The sequence below is a fragment of the Mobula hypostoma genome, chromosome 25 (genome assembly GCF_963921235.1).
Source record: "Mobula hypostoma chromosome 25, sMobHyp1.1, whole genome shotgun sequence".
Classification (NCBI taxonomy): domain Eukaryota; kingdom Metazoa; phylum Chordata; class Chondrichthyes; order Myliobatiformes; family Myliobatidae; genus Mobula; species Mobula hypostoma.
This window is the reverse complement of record NC_086121.1, coordinates 21,428,416-21,442,546: the sequence shown is the minus strand read 5'-3', so window position 1 is coordinate 21,442,546 and position 14,131 is coordinate 21,428,416. Positions and strand designations below refer to the sequence as shown.

At 44.0% G+C, this 14,131-nt stretch overlaps 1 protein-coding gene across 1 annotated transcript in view; it reads left to right on the top strand.

Moving 5' to 3' along the window:
* Positions 1-14,131, top strand: part of acap3a (ArfGAP with coiled-coil, ankyrin repeat and PH domains 3a) — a 384,840-nt gene that overhangs the window by 233,815 nt on the left and 136,894 nt on the right. The window contains exon 5 of the mRNA XM_063033259.1: positions 12,876-12,934. Coding sequence (XP_062889329.1) covers positions 12,876-12,934 — 59 coding nt within the window. The remainder of the gene's footprint in view (positions 1-12,875; positions 12,935-14,131) is intronic.

The following is a 14,131-nucleotide window of genomic DNA, read 5'->3' as shown; positions in this document are numbered from 1 at the left end:
AACAGCACTGAAGCAATGTATCAACAACACACCACTGGCATTCTATTTTCAATTTTTTTAAATAGTGCCGGCAGTTTTAAACATTTTACAGCTTCAACTTCATTTTAATGTCTATTTCTCATTTCCCTTGACTCCACTCTAGTCCAATAATCCATCTCTGTTCGGAATATACTCAACAATTCTGCCTCTTCAGCGATTCGTTAGTTTTTGTGCAAGGGAGGGAGTGGGTGTTTGGGGATGCGAGTTTTGCTTCTTTTTCCTTTTTGTACGGGGAAAAGGTTGGATGACTTTTCTTTCAAAGGCTCCCATATTTTTTTTCCTGTATTTCATAGCTATCCGGAGAAGGCGAATATCAAAGTTATATTATACGTGCATACTTCAACAATAAAATGGACCTTCGAACCTTTTGTTTAGCTGTCTAGATGCAGTTCTCCAGGGATTCATGCCCTTCTCAATAAAGAAAGATCTGTCCTCCTCCTTCTTCAAAGGGCAAGCCCTTACTTGGAGACGAAGTACCATGGGCGACACAGCATCGTAGTAGTTAACGTTACACTATTGTAGTGCCAGTGACCTGGGTTCAATTCCTCCCCCCCCCACCCCACTGCTGTAAGGAATTTGTACATTCCCCCCATCACTGCGTGGGCTTCTTCCAACATTCCAAAGACATACGGGCTAGTAGGTTAATCAGTCATGTAGATGTAATTGGGCTGTGCGGGCTCGTTGGATCAGAAGGGTCCCCAATCTGGCATATCTCTAAATTTTAAAAAGCACCCTCGGGAGGAAATATTTCTGTCTACCCCATCAAATCCCCCCTCAGAATCATGTTTGTTTCAATGAGTTCTCCTTTCATTCCATAATCTGATGAGCATAGACCCAAAATACTCAATTATTCCTCGTAGTACATTCCTTTCGTTCCAGAAATCCGCTGGTGAGCCTTTTCTGAATTTTCTCCAATATAAGTATATGCTTCCTTAAATAAGGAGAACAGAACCGTGCATACTACTGCGGGGGTTGTCTCACTGATGCCCAGGAGAATTGTAGCAGGATTTATTTTATATACCACTCCCCCCCCCCCACCCACCTAAATAACCAATGGTTAATTTGCTTTCTCAGTTAATTCCTGTTACTTGGTGGTAACTTGCTATGGCTCATTGAAAAGAACACCCGGAGACCGTGAAACATCAATGACTAGAAAATCTTGTGGGTATTTTTGGTAGTGATTAATAACCAGGATACTTAAGAGAATTTCCTATTCTGACTCATGCCATAAGATCTTTGAAGCAAGTTTCAAAGTTTCATCCATTTCCTGTAATGCATCGCCCCTCGGCTCTGTATCAGGTTGTTAACCTTGATCATGACAGAGCCTGAGCCATTACTCTCATGAAATGGATGCATTCCACAAACTGAGCCAAGCCAACACTTGGGTAAGGAATCTAGGTTTGGATCGGGACCAGCTCAAGACTTCAGATCATCTGGTTTGCCAGCAGTTTTAATCAAAGATAGCGGGTGTGCTTGAGCTTAAAATACAGAAGAAGATGGGACTCTGCAGTATAATAACTGATTTGCAGCTTGGGTTGATTTGCAACATTCCATCAGGGAAAAGGCTGCGTAGAATCCACAAGAGGAGCACCAGACTCAAAAACAGTTACTTTCCCCAAGCAGTAAGGCTGATCAACACCTCCACCCACAAACCTACCCCTCCACACCCACAACCACCACTACTTTATCATCTCCTGTCAGTCACCTTACAGTATGTAGAGACACTCCAGTGCCTAGCATCACTTTGTGGACATACAGTCAGTCTATGTATATAAGCTAACTTATGTATTTATATTTATTGTAATTATATTTATTATTGTGTTTTTTTATCTTATTCTGTTTTTTTTGTGCTGCATTGGATCCAGAGTAACAATGATTTTGTTCTCTTTTACGCTTGTGTACAGGAAATGGCATTAAACAATCCTGAATCTTCAATGTTCATCCAATCTGTCTATGCAAAAGCATAGAACTAGACAATAAAAGATTGCTTTTGATTAAGAACTAGTTCATAAGAAGGTCTCCCGGAGGGAAAGTGGGTCAGCCTTAGATACATATCACATTGCGAAATAAATATTTCAAGCCAGAATGTATTGCACATCCAGATAAGCCACATCCTAGAGAACAGAGTAGCCTGTTAGACGCTTCAAAGGGCAGTCAAGAGTCAGCTAATTAATTCTGTAATCACGAATGGGTCAGCACAGAACAGGCAGCAGATTACCTTTCCTAAGAACAATCAGAGAAGCAATATATTCTCATAAAAATATGATTGATAGTTCTGATGCAGGCTTCTTTAATTTAAGTAATACAGATTTAACTCTTCAGCCAATGCATGGATATTTGAACTCGTGCCCCCAGAATGTTAGTTCCAACCTCAGGGTTTCTCATCTAGTAACGTGGCCAGTATGGTACCATACCCCACACTTGTGCTGGGACTTTCAGAGAAGCCATGAATCACTTAAGAGCGGCAGACAATTATGGAATTTGTAGTCGTGTTTCAGGCAGCACAATACTTAACACTGAGCTTTTACCCACCACTGATTTTATGGGACCTTCTCAAACCCAGAATGGTCTCCAACCAGATGACTAAGATAGTCAATGGACAGCTGCACATGTGCAAAACTTTATTGTTGAGGGACATGATACAGTTAAGTTAATGCCTCTGCTGCAGCAGAAAGCAGTCCTTCCTCCAGAGAAATTCAGTGTTGATAATGAGTACAGAAATTTCTTTTCAAAGTTCAAGGGACATACATGTCACCATTTTATAATGCTGAGATTCATTTTCGCGCAGGCATATTCAGTAAATCTGGAGAATAATAACAGTAACAGAATCAATAAAAAACCGCACCAACTTGGGCTTCAACCAGTGTGCAAAAGACAACAAACTGAGCAAACACAAACATAAGTAAATAAATAAATAAACAATAAATACAGAGAACATGAGATGAAGAGTCCTTGAAAGTGAGTCCGTTGGTTGTGGGAATATTTCAATGACGGGGCAATTGAGGTTGAGTGAAGCTGTCTGATTTGGTTCAAGAGCCTATATGCTGATTCATCACCCTGTTTGATTCGGCCTGCGACACTGGTGGCGTCAGCAAACTTGAATATTGCATTGGAGCTGCACCGAGTCTCTCAGGCATGAGTGCAGAGCAAGTAAAGCAGGGGGCTAAGCACACAGGTTCGTGGTGAACCTGTGCCGATGGAGAACGTGCAGCAGATGTTGTTGTCAATCTGAACTGACTGGGATCTGTAAGTGAGGAAATCAGGGATCTAGCTGCACAAGGAGATATTGAGACCAAGATCTATGAACTTTTTTTTATTTTGCATATGATGGAGCTTTCATGGACCTGTGGAACCCCTTGGATGAAATTAAATCTATATCATGCTCTGGAAATTGATATTGCAACTCAAAATCACAGTACTACATGACATTTGCTAACGCTATATAGCTTTGCAGTCAAACAATATCATGAGAGGAGTTCTCATTAATCCATGGAATTGTAATTGCCTGCCAAGAACCTTCCAAAGGGAACTGGCAATGAAGAGCTATGGGGAAAGAGTGGGGAATTGAGACAACGGGGGAGGTTCTACAAATGAATGGCACATGCACTTTGGATTCTAAGCTGTATGACTGTGATGTCTTCAAATGTTTATAAGCTTCAAGTGTGAGACACGGGAGAGCAATCCCTCCTAAGTGGTCTAGATAGCCCTCATTATTTTACAGGCTTTGTAGGCAAAGGCATTACTCAGTAAAGTTGGTATTGAATTATCGATGGGAACATCACTGGAATGTGACTTCCATCCAAAACAGGGACCGTCATGTAAGAAATACCCATGTCCCACCGACAAGATAATCAGTAAGCTCCAACGTTTAGGCCTCAATACCTCCTTGTGCAACTGAATCCTTGATTTCCGCACTTACAGACCCCAGTAAATTCAGATTGGTAACAACACCTCCTCCACAATCTCCATCAGCACAGGGGCACCACATGATTTTGTGCTTCGCCACCCCCCCCCCACTCTACGTGGCCAAGTGGTTAAGGCGTTTGTCTAGTGATTTGAAGGTTGCTAGTTTGAGCCTCAGCTGTGGCAGCGTATTTGTGTCCTTGAGCAAGGCACTTAACCACACATTGTAAGGCATGAAAATGCCTGACGCAGGCCTCTTATGGTCTGAGTTAACGTTCCCTCCCTCCCCTCCCCGCTGTATCCCCTTTATAATTATGACTGTGGGGCTAAGCACAGCTCCAATGTCATATTTAAGTTTGCGGATGACAGCACGGTCGTTGGCCAAATCAAAGGTGGTGATGAATCAGCATATAGGAGGGAGATTGAAAATGTGGCTGACCAGTGCCACAGCAACAACCTCTCACTCAATGTCAGCAAGACCAAGGAGCTGATTTGATTATTGACACAAGAGGAAGAAACCGGAGGTCCTCAAAAGAGGGGTCAGAGATGAAGAGGATCAACAACTTTAAATTCCTTGGTGTTATCATTTCAGAGGAGCTGGCCTGGGTCCAGCACATAGGTGCTATTACAAAGAAACCAAGGCAGCGCCTCTACTTTCTTAGAAGTTTGCATAGATTTGGCACGTCATCTTAAATTTTAACAGAAGTCTATAGATGTGTGGTGGAGAGTGTATTGACTGGTTCCATCACGGCCTGGTATGGAAACACCAATGCCCTTGCACAGAAAAGAACAGCAAAAAGTAATGGATACGGCCCAGTCCATTACGGGTAAAGCCCCCCCCACCATTGAGCACAGCTACACTGAGCACTGTCACAGGAAAGCAGCATCCATCGTCGAGGACCCCTCACCATCTGCGCACGCTCTCTTCTCTCTGCTGCCATTGGGGAGAAGGTTCATTGGCCTCAGGACCCACACCACCAGGTTCAGAAATAGTTTTCATCCCTCAGCCAGCAGGCTCTGGAACCAGTGGGGATAACTTCACTCACCCCAACACCGAAATGATTCCAGCAACCTATGGACACCTTCAAGGACTCCTCATCTCAAGTTCTCGATATTTATTGCTTATTTATTTATTATTATTATTTTGTTTGCTTTCTGTACATTTGCATAGTTTGTTGTATATAGGTTGTCTGTCTGTCTTGTTGTGTGTGGTGTTTCATTGGTTTTGTTGTGTTTCTCTGTATTTACTGTGAATGCCTGAAAGAAAGTGAATCTCAGGGTTGTATATGATAACGTATATGTTCTTTGATAATAAATTTACTTTGAACTTTGAACTTTGAACATGGCACGGCAGGGTGTATAGAATCAACACACTGTTCCAGTGGGCAGCATGCCAGCTGTAGATCTAATGTTACTGTTGGCAAAAAGCCCACTGGAGCCTTTCCAGCTGAGGGATACTAACAAAATACAATTATTATTAACAATAATTTAATGCTTACAACTCATCATTATATATTAACCCATGTTGCAAACCTTAGTCTGATTCATGTTTCCTTTGTATGTAGTGGATGATTTGGATGGTTATGTATACCAGATGGATAATGCCATCTGCATGCAAAAGTCCTTAACTTATGAAGTAACTCTTGTGTGTTCGGACTTCCTTCAAATAAAGACCAATTTCCAAATGCCGCCTCTGATGGTGTAGTGGTGTGGTGGCGTCTGCATCGGACGTCGAGGCGAGTGGTCTTGGGTTCGAATCCGGCCAGCTCCTTGCTCACTTTTCATCAGTGCTGGGTTGAGTGTCGAGCTGGCAATCTGGCCTTGTGCAAATAAAGACAAAAATGCTAAGGAAAAGGCAAGGTTACTGCCCAATGCGCCACAAGGCGCGGAGAGGAATACTGATGTAGAATGTGCTCCTCCTTTGAGGAGCTTGACATTAATTCAGTATCCAATGACTTTTACTACCATCTTGGACTACAAACCCCAAGCATGCTGTATACTACAGTCAATGCCGAAAATGTTGGTCTTAAATATGCAATCCCAAAGTAGCCTCGTAATCTCACAGAAAACAACTTTTTGAAAGTTTTTCTGCCATATAACATAAGAACACAAGAAATAGGAGCAGGAGTCAGCCATCTGGCCCATCGAGCCTGCTCCACCATTCAATATGATCATAGCTGATCTGGCCATGGACTCATCTCCACCTACCTGCCTTTTCCCCATAACGCTTAATTTCCCCACTATGCAAAAATCTACCCAACCTTGTCTTAAATATATTTACTGAGGTCGCCTCCACTGCTTCATTGGGCAGAGAATTCCACAGATTCAACACCCTTTGGGAAAGTCAGTTCCTCCTCATCTCTGTCCTAAATCTACTGCCCACTCCCCCCCCCAAATCTTGAGGCTATGTCTCCTAGTTCGAGTCTCACCTATCAGTGGAAACAATTTTCCTGCCTCTATTTTATGACCTTTCATAATTGTATATGTTTCTGTAAGATCTCCTCTCAATTTCCTGAATTCCAGCGAGTACAGTCCCAGGCGACTCAATCTCTCCTCATAGTCTCACCCCCTCATCTCTGGAATCAAACCCGGTGAATCTCCTCTGCACCGCATCCAGAGCCAGCATATCACGGCCTCAATCACCACAGGATGTAGTAGGTGGTACTGACTGGCAAAAACGGGCGTGATGAATCATTAAATCCAAAGCAAGCGGAAAGACAGACAGCTGACTGGCGAGAGGAACTCAGTACTCCGGGTAAATTGAGAATACACAGTGTTTGATCATTTAGCCGGGGTGGCAATGGGATTGTTCCTGCTTGCCTCAGCGCCACGGTCCGGGCCCTGCCGACGTCAATGGCCAGCAGATGAATATCTACACATGTGGGAGTTGTTAAAGACAGGAGAAGCCGGCCGTGATTTCCTTCCCCTGTGGGAGAGCGGTCTGCCTCAGATACAAAAAAATAGTAGGCACCTTGGTGTGGTTTGAATGGAGGCCGATGCCTGAGGGATCTGTGCCCGGCAAGAGGCAACCCCTCGGGGCTGGAGGGAAGCAGAGGGGAGGGGAAGGAATCGAGTTTTCCCTAACTGCTTATATCTAGGGTTGTACTATTAATGTGTCAGGCACTAAAGTTGCTGACTAACAGTCTGGAAAGGAAATATTAGTGGATTTCATTTATCAGATATTTGGCTCAAATATAGCATCACATGGTTACCGCGCTGCCAAATATTTAATGCATATCTGGCACCGGCATGTGCGCCAGACAAGTTTATTTGCACAATAAATAGAGCCTCCCTTTAAATACTGATAATTAACAAATATCACCTGCTTAGGTTTCAGTTCATTGATTTCCCTGTTCCGTCGGCTTTTTATTTGCAAAATATTCTAAGGCAATTCTTTTTCATAAGCGATCCCCCTTCCGGAGGACGAATTTGGTTACAGCATATTTATTGCATCTGGAGAGCATATGTGAATCTGTGAACAACTTTCTTAAATGCGCTGTTCCCACACTTTAGGATAGCGAGACGCGTCCAATTCAGCACTGCCGGGAAAACTGAAGCCAGTTGTGACAAATGGTTCACTGTCTCATCCAAGGAATATCGTAAAAGTTTTAGAATTGGCAACTCCAGTCAGACCCATTGATGAACGTTTTGCACGATGTTCCATTGTTTGATATTTGAGACAAAGAAGAAAGAGAATTGGTTCTCGCATTCTTAATGCTCCGGAGCGCGTGAGAGAAAAAAGAACACTGGAGTAAAAACACGGAAGATCACTGGCAAAGTGTTCAGGAATAAAATCACTAATCCATTCCAGGGCACACCCAGCACCCATGTCCCCCGGCAACGCTCCTCAGCTAAACCTGAGCCCCTGTTGGAGAGACCGGGCGTATTCTGACGCGCAGAGGAGTTTGGGTCAGGGTTGACTCCATTGACATGAAACCCTGAGAGTAATAATTTCTTACGCAGGGTTAATTGGGATTGTAGACTGTGGCCGAAGAAACATGAGAGGAGTGCTGATATACAAGGCAAAATATTCCCGGAATTCGGGGCTTACTTTAAGATATATTGATTACTTTATTTTCATTTTAACATGAATATATTACGGAAAATTATGAGTTTTGGGCAAAACCTAACAATTTTTTCCCTTTTATTCCTCAACACGCATTTGACGGCCTGATCGCGATGTAGGTTTGATCATGTGAGTTGTTGATTTGGGGTAAGGGACGGGAGAGATTTGAGTGACAATCGTCAAGCCAATCGTGAAATAGTGAAGGCGGAACGAGTGGTGAGACAGCGGAGTTTTGTATCGGGTGTGTTTGGGAAACTGGATTTGGGGGTTGAGGGAGGAAGTGTGGGGACACACACTGCAAATTACCCGGAAGGTTGGCCGGAAGAATCGCCTTCCGTTCTGGGGAGAGGCGTCTCACAGCTCTTTTTTTTCCCATTCTCAATGTAATGTATGGGTTGTTAGGTGAGCATACCACATGTCTGGTACAAAACCCGCAGACCAAGAAAAAGCTTTTGTGATTCTTAGTGACCCTGGCTTCCTTCTACCACGCTAAGCGTGGTATAGATCATGCTGTATGGATCGTGCTGATAGCTGTTGTCCTCTGATTCCTGCTGGAAAAATAGGTGACGCAAATCCTGTGGATGGATACTGCCTAGTCATTTTAGACTAAGAAAGAGCTTTTGACAAAACATCACACAGATGGGTGTGCTCTCCAAAAGGGGCTTTGTGGAGTGAATCTGCAATGGAGACTTAAATCAGTTGCTCAGACCTAATCAATGGATGGGAAACAGCAAGGTCTGTGATCTAATCCAGAATTAGGCAAGGAATCCTCATTCCCCTGATTTGCTCGTCTGTTGTGTAATGTTGAGCCTTTTGCTGAATTAATTCATGCAGGGTGCAATTACAATACAGGTGATAATCTCAGTGCATGGAGGGAAGGGGCTCACAGTCAAAGCCCCCACCCCACCCCCACTTTGCATGTTTGACATTGGCATCTTCTGCTCAGACCCTTGATCACAGACATCCTACCTGCAAAACTTGCTCTCTCTCAAAATAATTGATTTCTGTGATATTGTATATAATTTGCGGGCATCAGGGAGCCACTATTATTATGCAGGAGACTCCCGGAACTTCCGGGAGAGGTGAGATGTCTGTGATCATCACGTCCAACCAGTTTAAACCAGCAGCAGATCAAAGCCATCTCCTTCGGCAACTTGTCAGGCAGATCCCTTGTGTCCTTCAGAGTCAGGACTGATTACCTGAAGTGTTGGGAATGTGGTTTCCTGAAGTTGGGGGTGAATGCTGAGAATGGACTGGAGTGAGTAGGCAGGATGAGGGAAGAGTTCAGAATGTGGCAGCAACACTTCCTCAGGATCATGACAAGAAGGTGCTTGCTCCACAGGTACGAGGTGCTTGAGATGTTGTATGTGCTGCTGGCTTGGTCCATTCCTCAGTCCTCCGCTGTGGCAGTTGCCCGAGACCTCTTCCAAATTACAATGTACATCCAAAAGGGATTGAGCTTACAGGGACATCATGTGCAGATGTTTCACAGAAAGAAGGAAAAGGTGTACCTTGTGGCCACCCCTAGTTGGACTTTGCCCTACCACCTGCCCCTCGTAGACAATTTTTCTTAGGGAAATTTTGACCATAAGTAAATCGAACAGTCGCCTGCACAGAACGTCCTCGAGGCTGTGCAGCCGTAGGAGATGGTGGATCTGGTCTGATGATTCACTGAGCAGGCTGTCCAAATCACTTGGCAGAATGCCGCATTACCAGAACTCTCAAAGTCAAATGCACAAGTACAAGTACGCACGGGTACAATGAAAAACTTTTTTTTTTGCAGTAGCAGCATAACAGGCACATGGCATCATATAAGTAGCATTCACAAGAAAAGCATAAATTAAGCAAAAGTCAAATAAGCAGCAGGGCTTTCTTTGGCTGGTGAAAAGCCCTCCCCATCAGATCCAGATATACCAATCCCAACACACGGCACCATCAGGGTGGCTGTGACGTGGATCAAACTGTCGTCCGTTTCGTTGTGGTTGGCATTTGCCAAAGTGACTGGGAAAGGGGCACAATTGGCTGGGATTTATCTTGGGTAGTTTCATAATGCAGGACCCCGTGCTCTACAGGCTGTTCTCGGACAAGCGCCAGATGGTGCTAGGAGATCACCATCTTGTGGAAGGTGCATTCTGATCTGCCCGCAACTTGTTGGTCAATCAGTGTAAGGAGATGTCCAGAAGCTGGTGGTGTCAACCACACTGCATTGAATTTTGGTGCAGTCCTTGCAAGGGCTTTGTAGGGAAAAGTTTTGCTCTACTGGGCCCGGTGTAATAACCTGTCAAATATTTTACTGATGAAGTATATAGGAATGAAACATCAGTGATATGTTGACATATTGTTAGTGAATATATTGGTTACGATATTTGAAAATAAACCATTTCTATAATTGCATGTTTTTATGAATAAAGTATGTATTTGGGGGTAAAATCATTATTTATGGTCCATCTTGACCCTGATTTAGCTTAAAAACTGTTATAATCAGGTCTGTACTCACATTCAAAGTTCCCAAGTATTCCTTTAGTGATTATTCTCTTCCAGATTTAGCATTTGTCCACATAGCCCTACAAAAGGGCCACCATGGTGGCATAGCGGTTAGTGCGACACTATTACAGTTCGGGGCATCAGAGTTCAGAGTTCAATTCCGACATCCTCCGTAGGCAAGTTTGTACATTCCTTCCCATGCGAACTTGGGCTTCCTCCAGGTGCTCTGCTTTCCCACAGTCTAAAGACATACGTTAATAAGTGAATTGGTGATTGTAAATTGTCCCATGATTAGGCTAGGATTAAATTGGTAGGTTGCTGAGTGACACGGCTCGATGGACTGGAAAGGCTGATTCTGCACTGTATCTCTAAATAAAAAGAAAATAAAAACCTTATATTTTAGCACTTTAAAATCAATGATCATTTGACCAACTATCAATTGAATCCCTTCCCAATAATTTCCCGCTTCTAGACTCTCTAGCCTAAAGAAACATTTTTTCCCTGTATCTACACTTTTGAACCTTCTAAGTATTCTGCATGTCTCAATGGAAGCACGACTATTTCTTCTAAACTTTCGTAAAAAGTTGGTCAACTCAATCTCATCTCATATGTCAGGCCATCTCAGAAACTAGTCTAGTGGATCTTCACTGAACTCCCTTTGCAACAGCTACTACCCTCTTTAGGTAAGGCGACCAAAATCGTACAGAGATTTCCAGCTGTGGTCTCAGTCAGGCCCTACCAAGGATCATGGCCGTGCCACTGTTTTGGCTTGTTGTCTCAATATGTAATTGAAGTAAGACATCCCTACTCTTGGCCTGTGCTGCAAAGGAATTTTGAGATCACATGCTCCTTGCTGGCCTTATTGGCTGCTGCAGCTACAACTTAGCTTTGTAAGTTATATGCAAGAACATCCAGCACTCTTAGAATAGCAGTGTTTCTTATTCTCTCCCTATTTAAGAAAAATTTCAGTATTTGTTTTATTTCTCTACTGAGGTGGATAACCTCACATACTTTGTCCTCCATTTGCATGTTGTAACCCACTCGTTCAACCTGTCTGAAGCCAGTGGAAACCCCTTTGCATCCACATGTTATCGGTAAACCTGGAAGTTACATGTGGTCCCTACAGTGAAATCGATGCAACAGGTTGTGAATAAACGGTACCCAAACATTAATCCTTGCAGGAATCCACTCGCCACAGCCTGCCAAACTGACAAGGACCTGTTTATTTTCTCACCCCTGCTTACTTTCTGACTGTTACCCAACTCGCAGTCCGCTCTGGTATGCTACTCCCCAAGTCCAAACGCTCCGACATGTTCAGCCACCTCCTGTGTGGGGACCTCATCAAAAGCTTTCTGCAAATCCGAGTGCACGATGAAATCCAATGATTATGCTACTCGACACATATTCAAAGATCAGCTGAGCGTGATCTCCCTTTTAAGTTGGAGCACGGGGGTTTCATTCCTGGAGAGAGAAAGCACAGGCTGGCAGTCGGAACCCATCTCAGGAAGTCCTGGGCACACAGCAGGGATGGTGGGCACAGAAGCGAGTGCCAGTCAGGAAATGGATCCTAGACCCTAGTGGGCAGCATTTAGAACACCTCCAGCAAACTGTGCGGTGACCAGCCTCTTCTCATTACTACCATCAAGGAGGGGTTACAGGAGCCTGGATTCACACACTCAAATGTTTTAGGAACAGCTACTTCCCCTCTGCCATGAGATTTCTAATAGTCCATGAACACGACCTTGATATTTTTGCTCTCTTTTTGCACTGCATATCAGAATCAGAATCAGATCTATTATCCTGACGAAGGGTCTCGGCCTGAAACGTCGACTGCGCCTCTTCCTATAGATGCTGCTTGGCCTGCTGTGTTCACCAGCAACTTTGATGTATGTTGCTTGAATTTCCAGCATCTGCAGAATTCCTGTTGTTTCAGATCTATTATCGCCGGCATGTGATGCGAAATTTGTTAGCTTAGCAGCAGCGGTTCAATACAATACATACTTGTATTGAATAGATTAAAAATCGTGCAATAACAGAAATAATATATATTTAAAAAATGAGGTAGTGTCCAAGGGTTCAATGTCCATTTAGGAATCGGATGGCAGAGGGGAAGAAACTGTTCTTGTGTGTGTGCTTCTTATTATAATTTTATTATATTTTATGTATTGCCCTGTAGCTCTTCCACAAAGCAACAAATTTTCTGATATGCCAGTGATAATAAACCTGGCTTTTGTTTCCCGAACGCTGCTGAGGAGCCAGGGAGGAGTGTCACCTCCTCGGCATAAACTCTCCCTGGGTGGTCCTCGTGTCAGAAGAAATAATTGCAGAGGTTGTGTCTGCGATAGCAAGCACATGATAATGGTTGGTCCTTTCTGTGTTCCAGATTCTCTGCGATCAAGCCCAGAGGTCGGTCAGGATGCAGCTGCATAATTTTGTCAAAGAGTGAGTATATTCCTGTTCACCCCTCTGACGCTTCATGCTGCTTGATGCTGGATGAAAATGAAACCATTGTGCGTGCCCTGCATCTGGATAGACAGCTGTGCATTTTTAACAGTTTGATGGGCAGGAGAGAAAACAGGAAGCAGTAGTATGTGAAAATCTGGGCAATTTGCAGCCGGGAGGCTCTACAGGCAACTCTGTGTCAGTCTCCTTTCAGTATGAACCGTGTTCTGTTAAATCTTATGTAACCTTGGTTTGGGCTAAATCCCAAGAAGTTGACAAAGCTGCTGCTTCACAGTTCCGCCGATTCCGTTCGGACCTTGGGTGCTGTCTGTGTGGTGTTGGCACGTTGTTCTGGTGACTGCATGGGGTGCTCCAGTTACCCCCTTGCCCACAGGTGTTCGAGTTGGTAGGTTAGCTGACCCATTGCCCCGGGCGCAGAGGAGAATAGGAGAATCTCGGGAGAGGTAATGGGACTGAGGGGAAAATGCATGTTGGGGAATAATTATACAGGAACGGGAATGCTTTCTGAGACCCAATGGGCCAAAGGGCCTCCTTCAGTGTCACAAGGAAATAAGAAAATAAAAAGGAAAAAAAAACAAGTGAGCTTATATTTAGTTCTGTTCACCAGCTCAGCATTTCAAAGCATCTTCCAGCCAAGAAATTATCTTTCAAGTGTCGTCACTGTCCTAAAGAAGGAAATAGAGCCAGACAGGCTGTAAGTTCCCACTCCAGGGCTGGTAGCCTGTGTTAGTTGTGATGGTTGAGGTACATCCATTGACAAAGATCTGAGGGGAGCAGTATCCAGCAGGAAAGAGCACAGAATCTGAAAGAGAAAGATAAAACAATCGATTCAAAGGGAACAGGAACTGTGGGTGTTAAAGGGAAACCTGTGTTCCGATTGCCTCCCAGACATTAGAAACTGCAAAGTCAGCTTTGTTTACGAGGTAGTTAATGGGAATGAGTGGCATTGAGAGCATCGGTGTTGATGGGAACTTGTCGTGATGACATGAGCTCAGGAGCCACAGTTCCCTGACCGCTGCACACCCGGCAGGACTATCTGACTGTTGGATCAGCCTGTCGACAAGAGTTTCAGTACAGTCCCGGATCGATCAGCAAGGTCGCCTTTGAAAGATACTTGGTAGAATTTGAGAGCCATATCTCCCTCCATTTGTTCAGTCGCTTTTATATTTTAGCCTT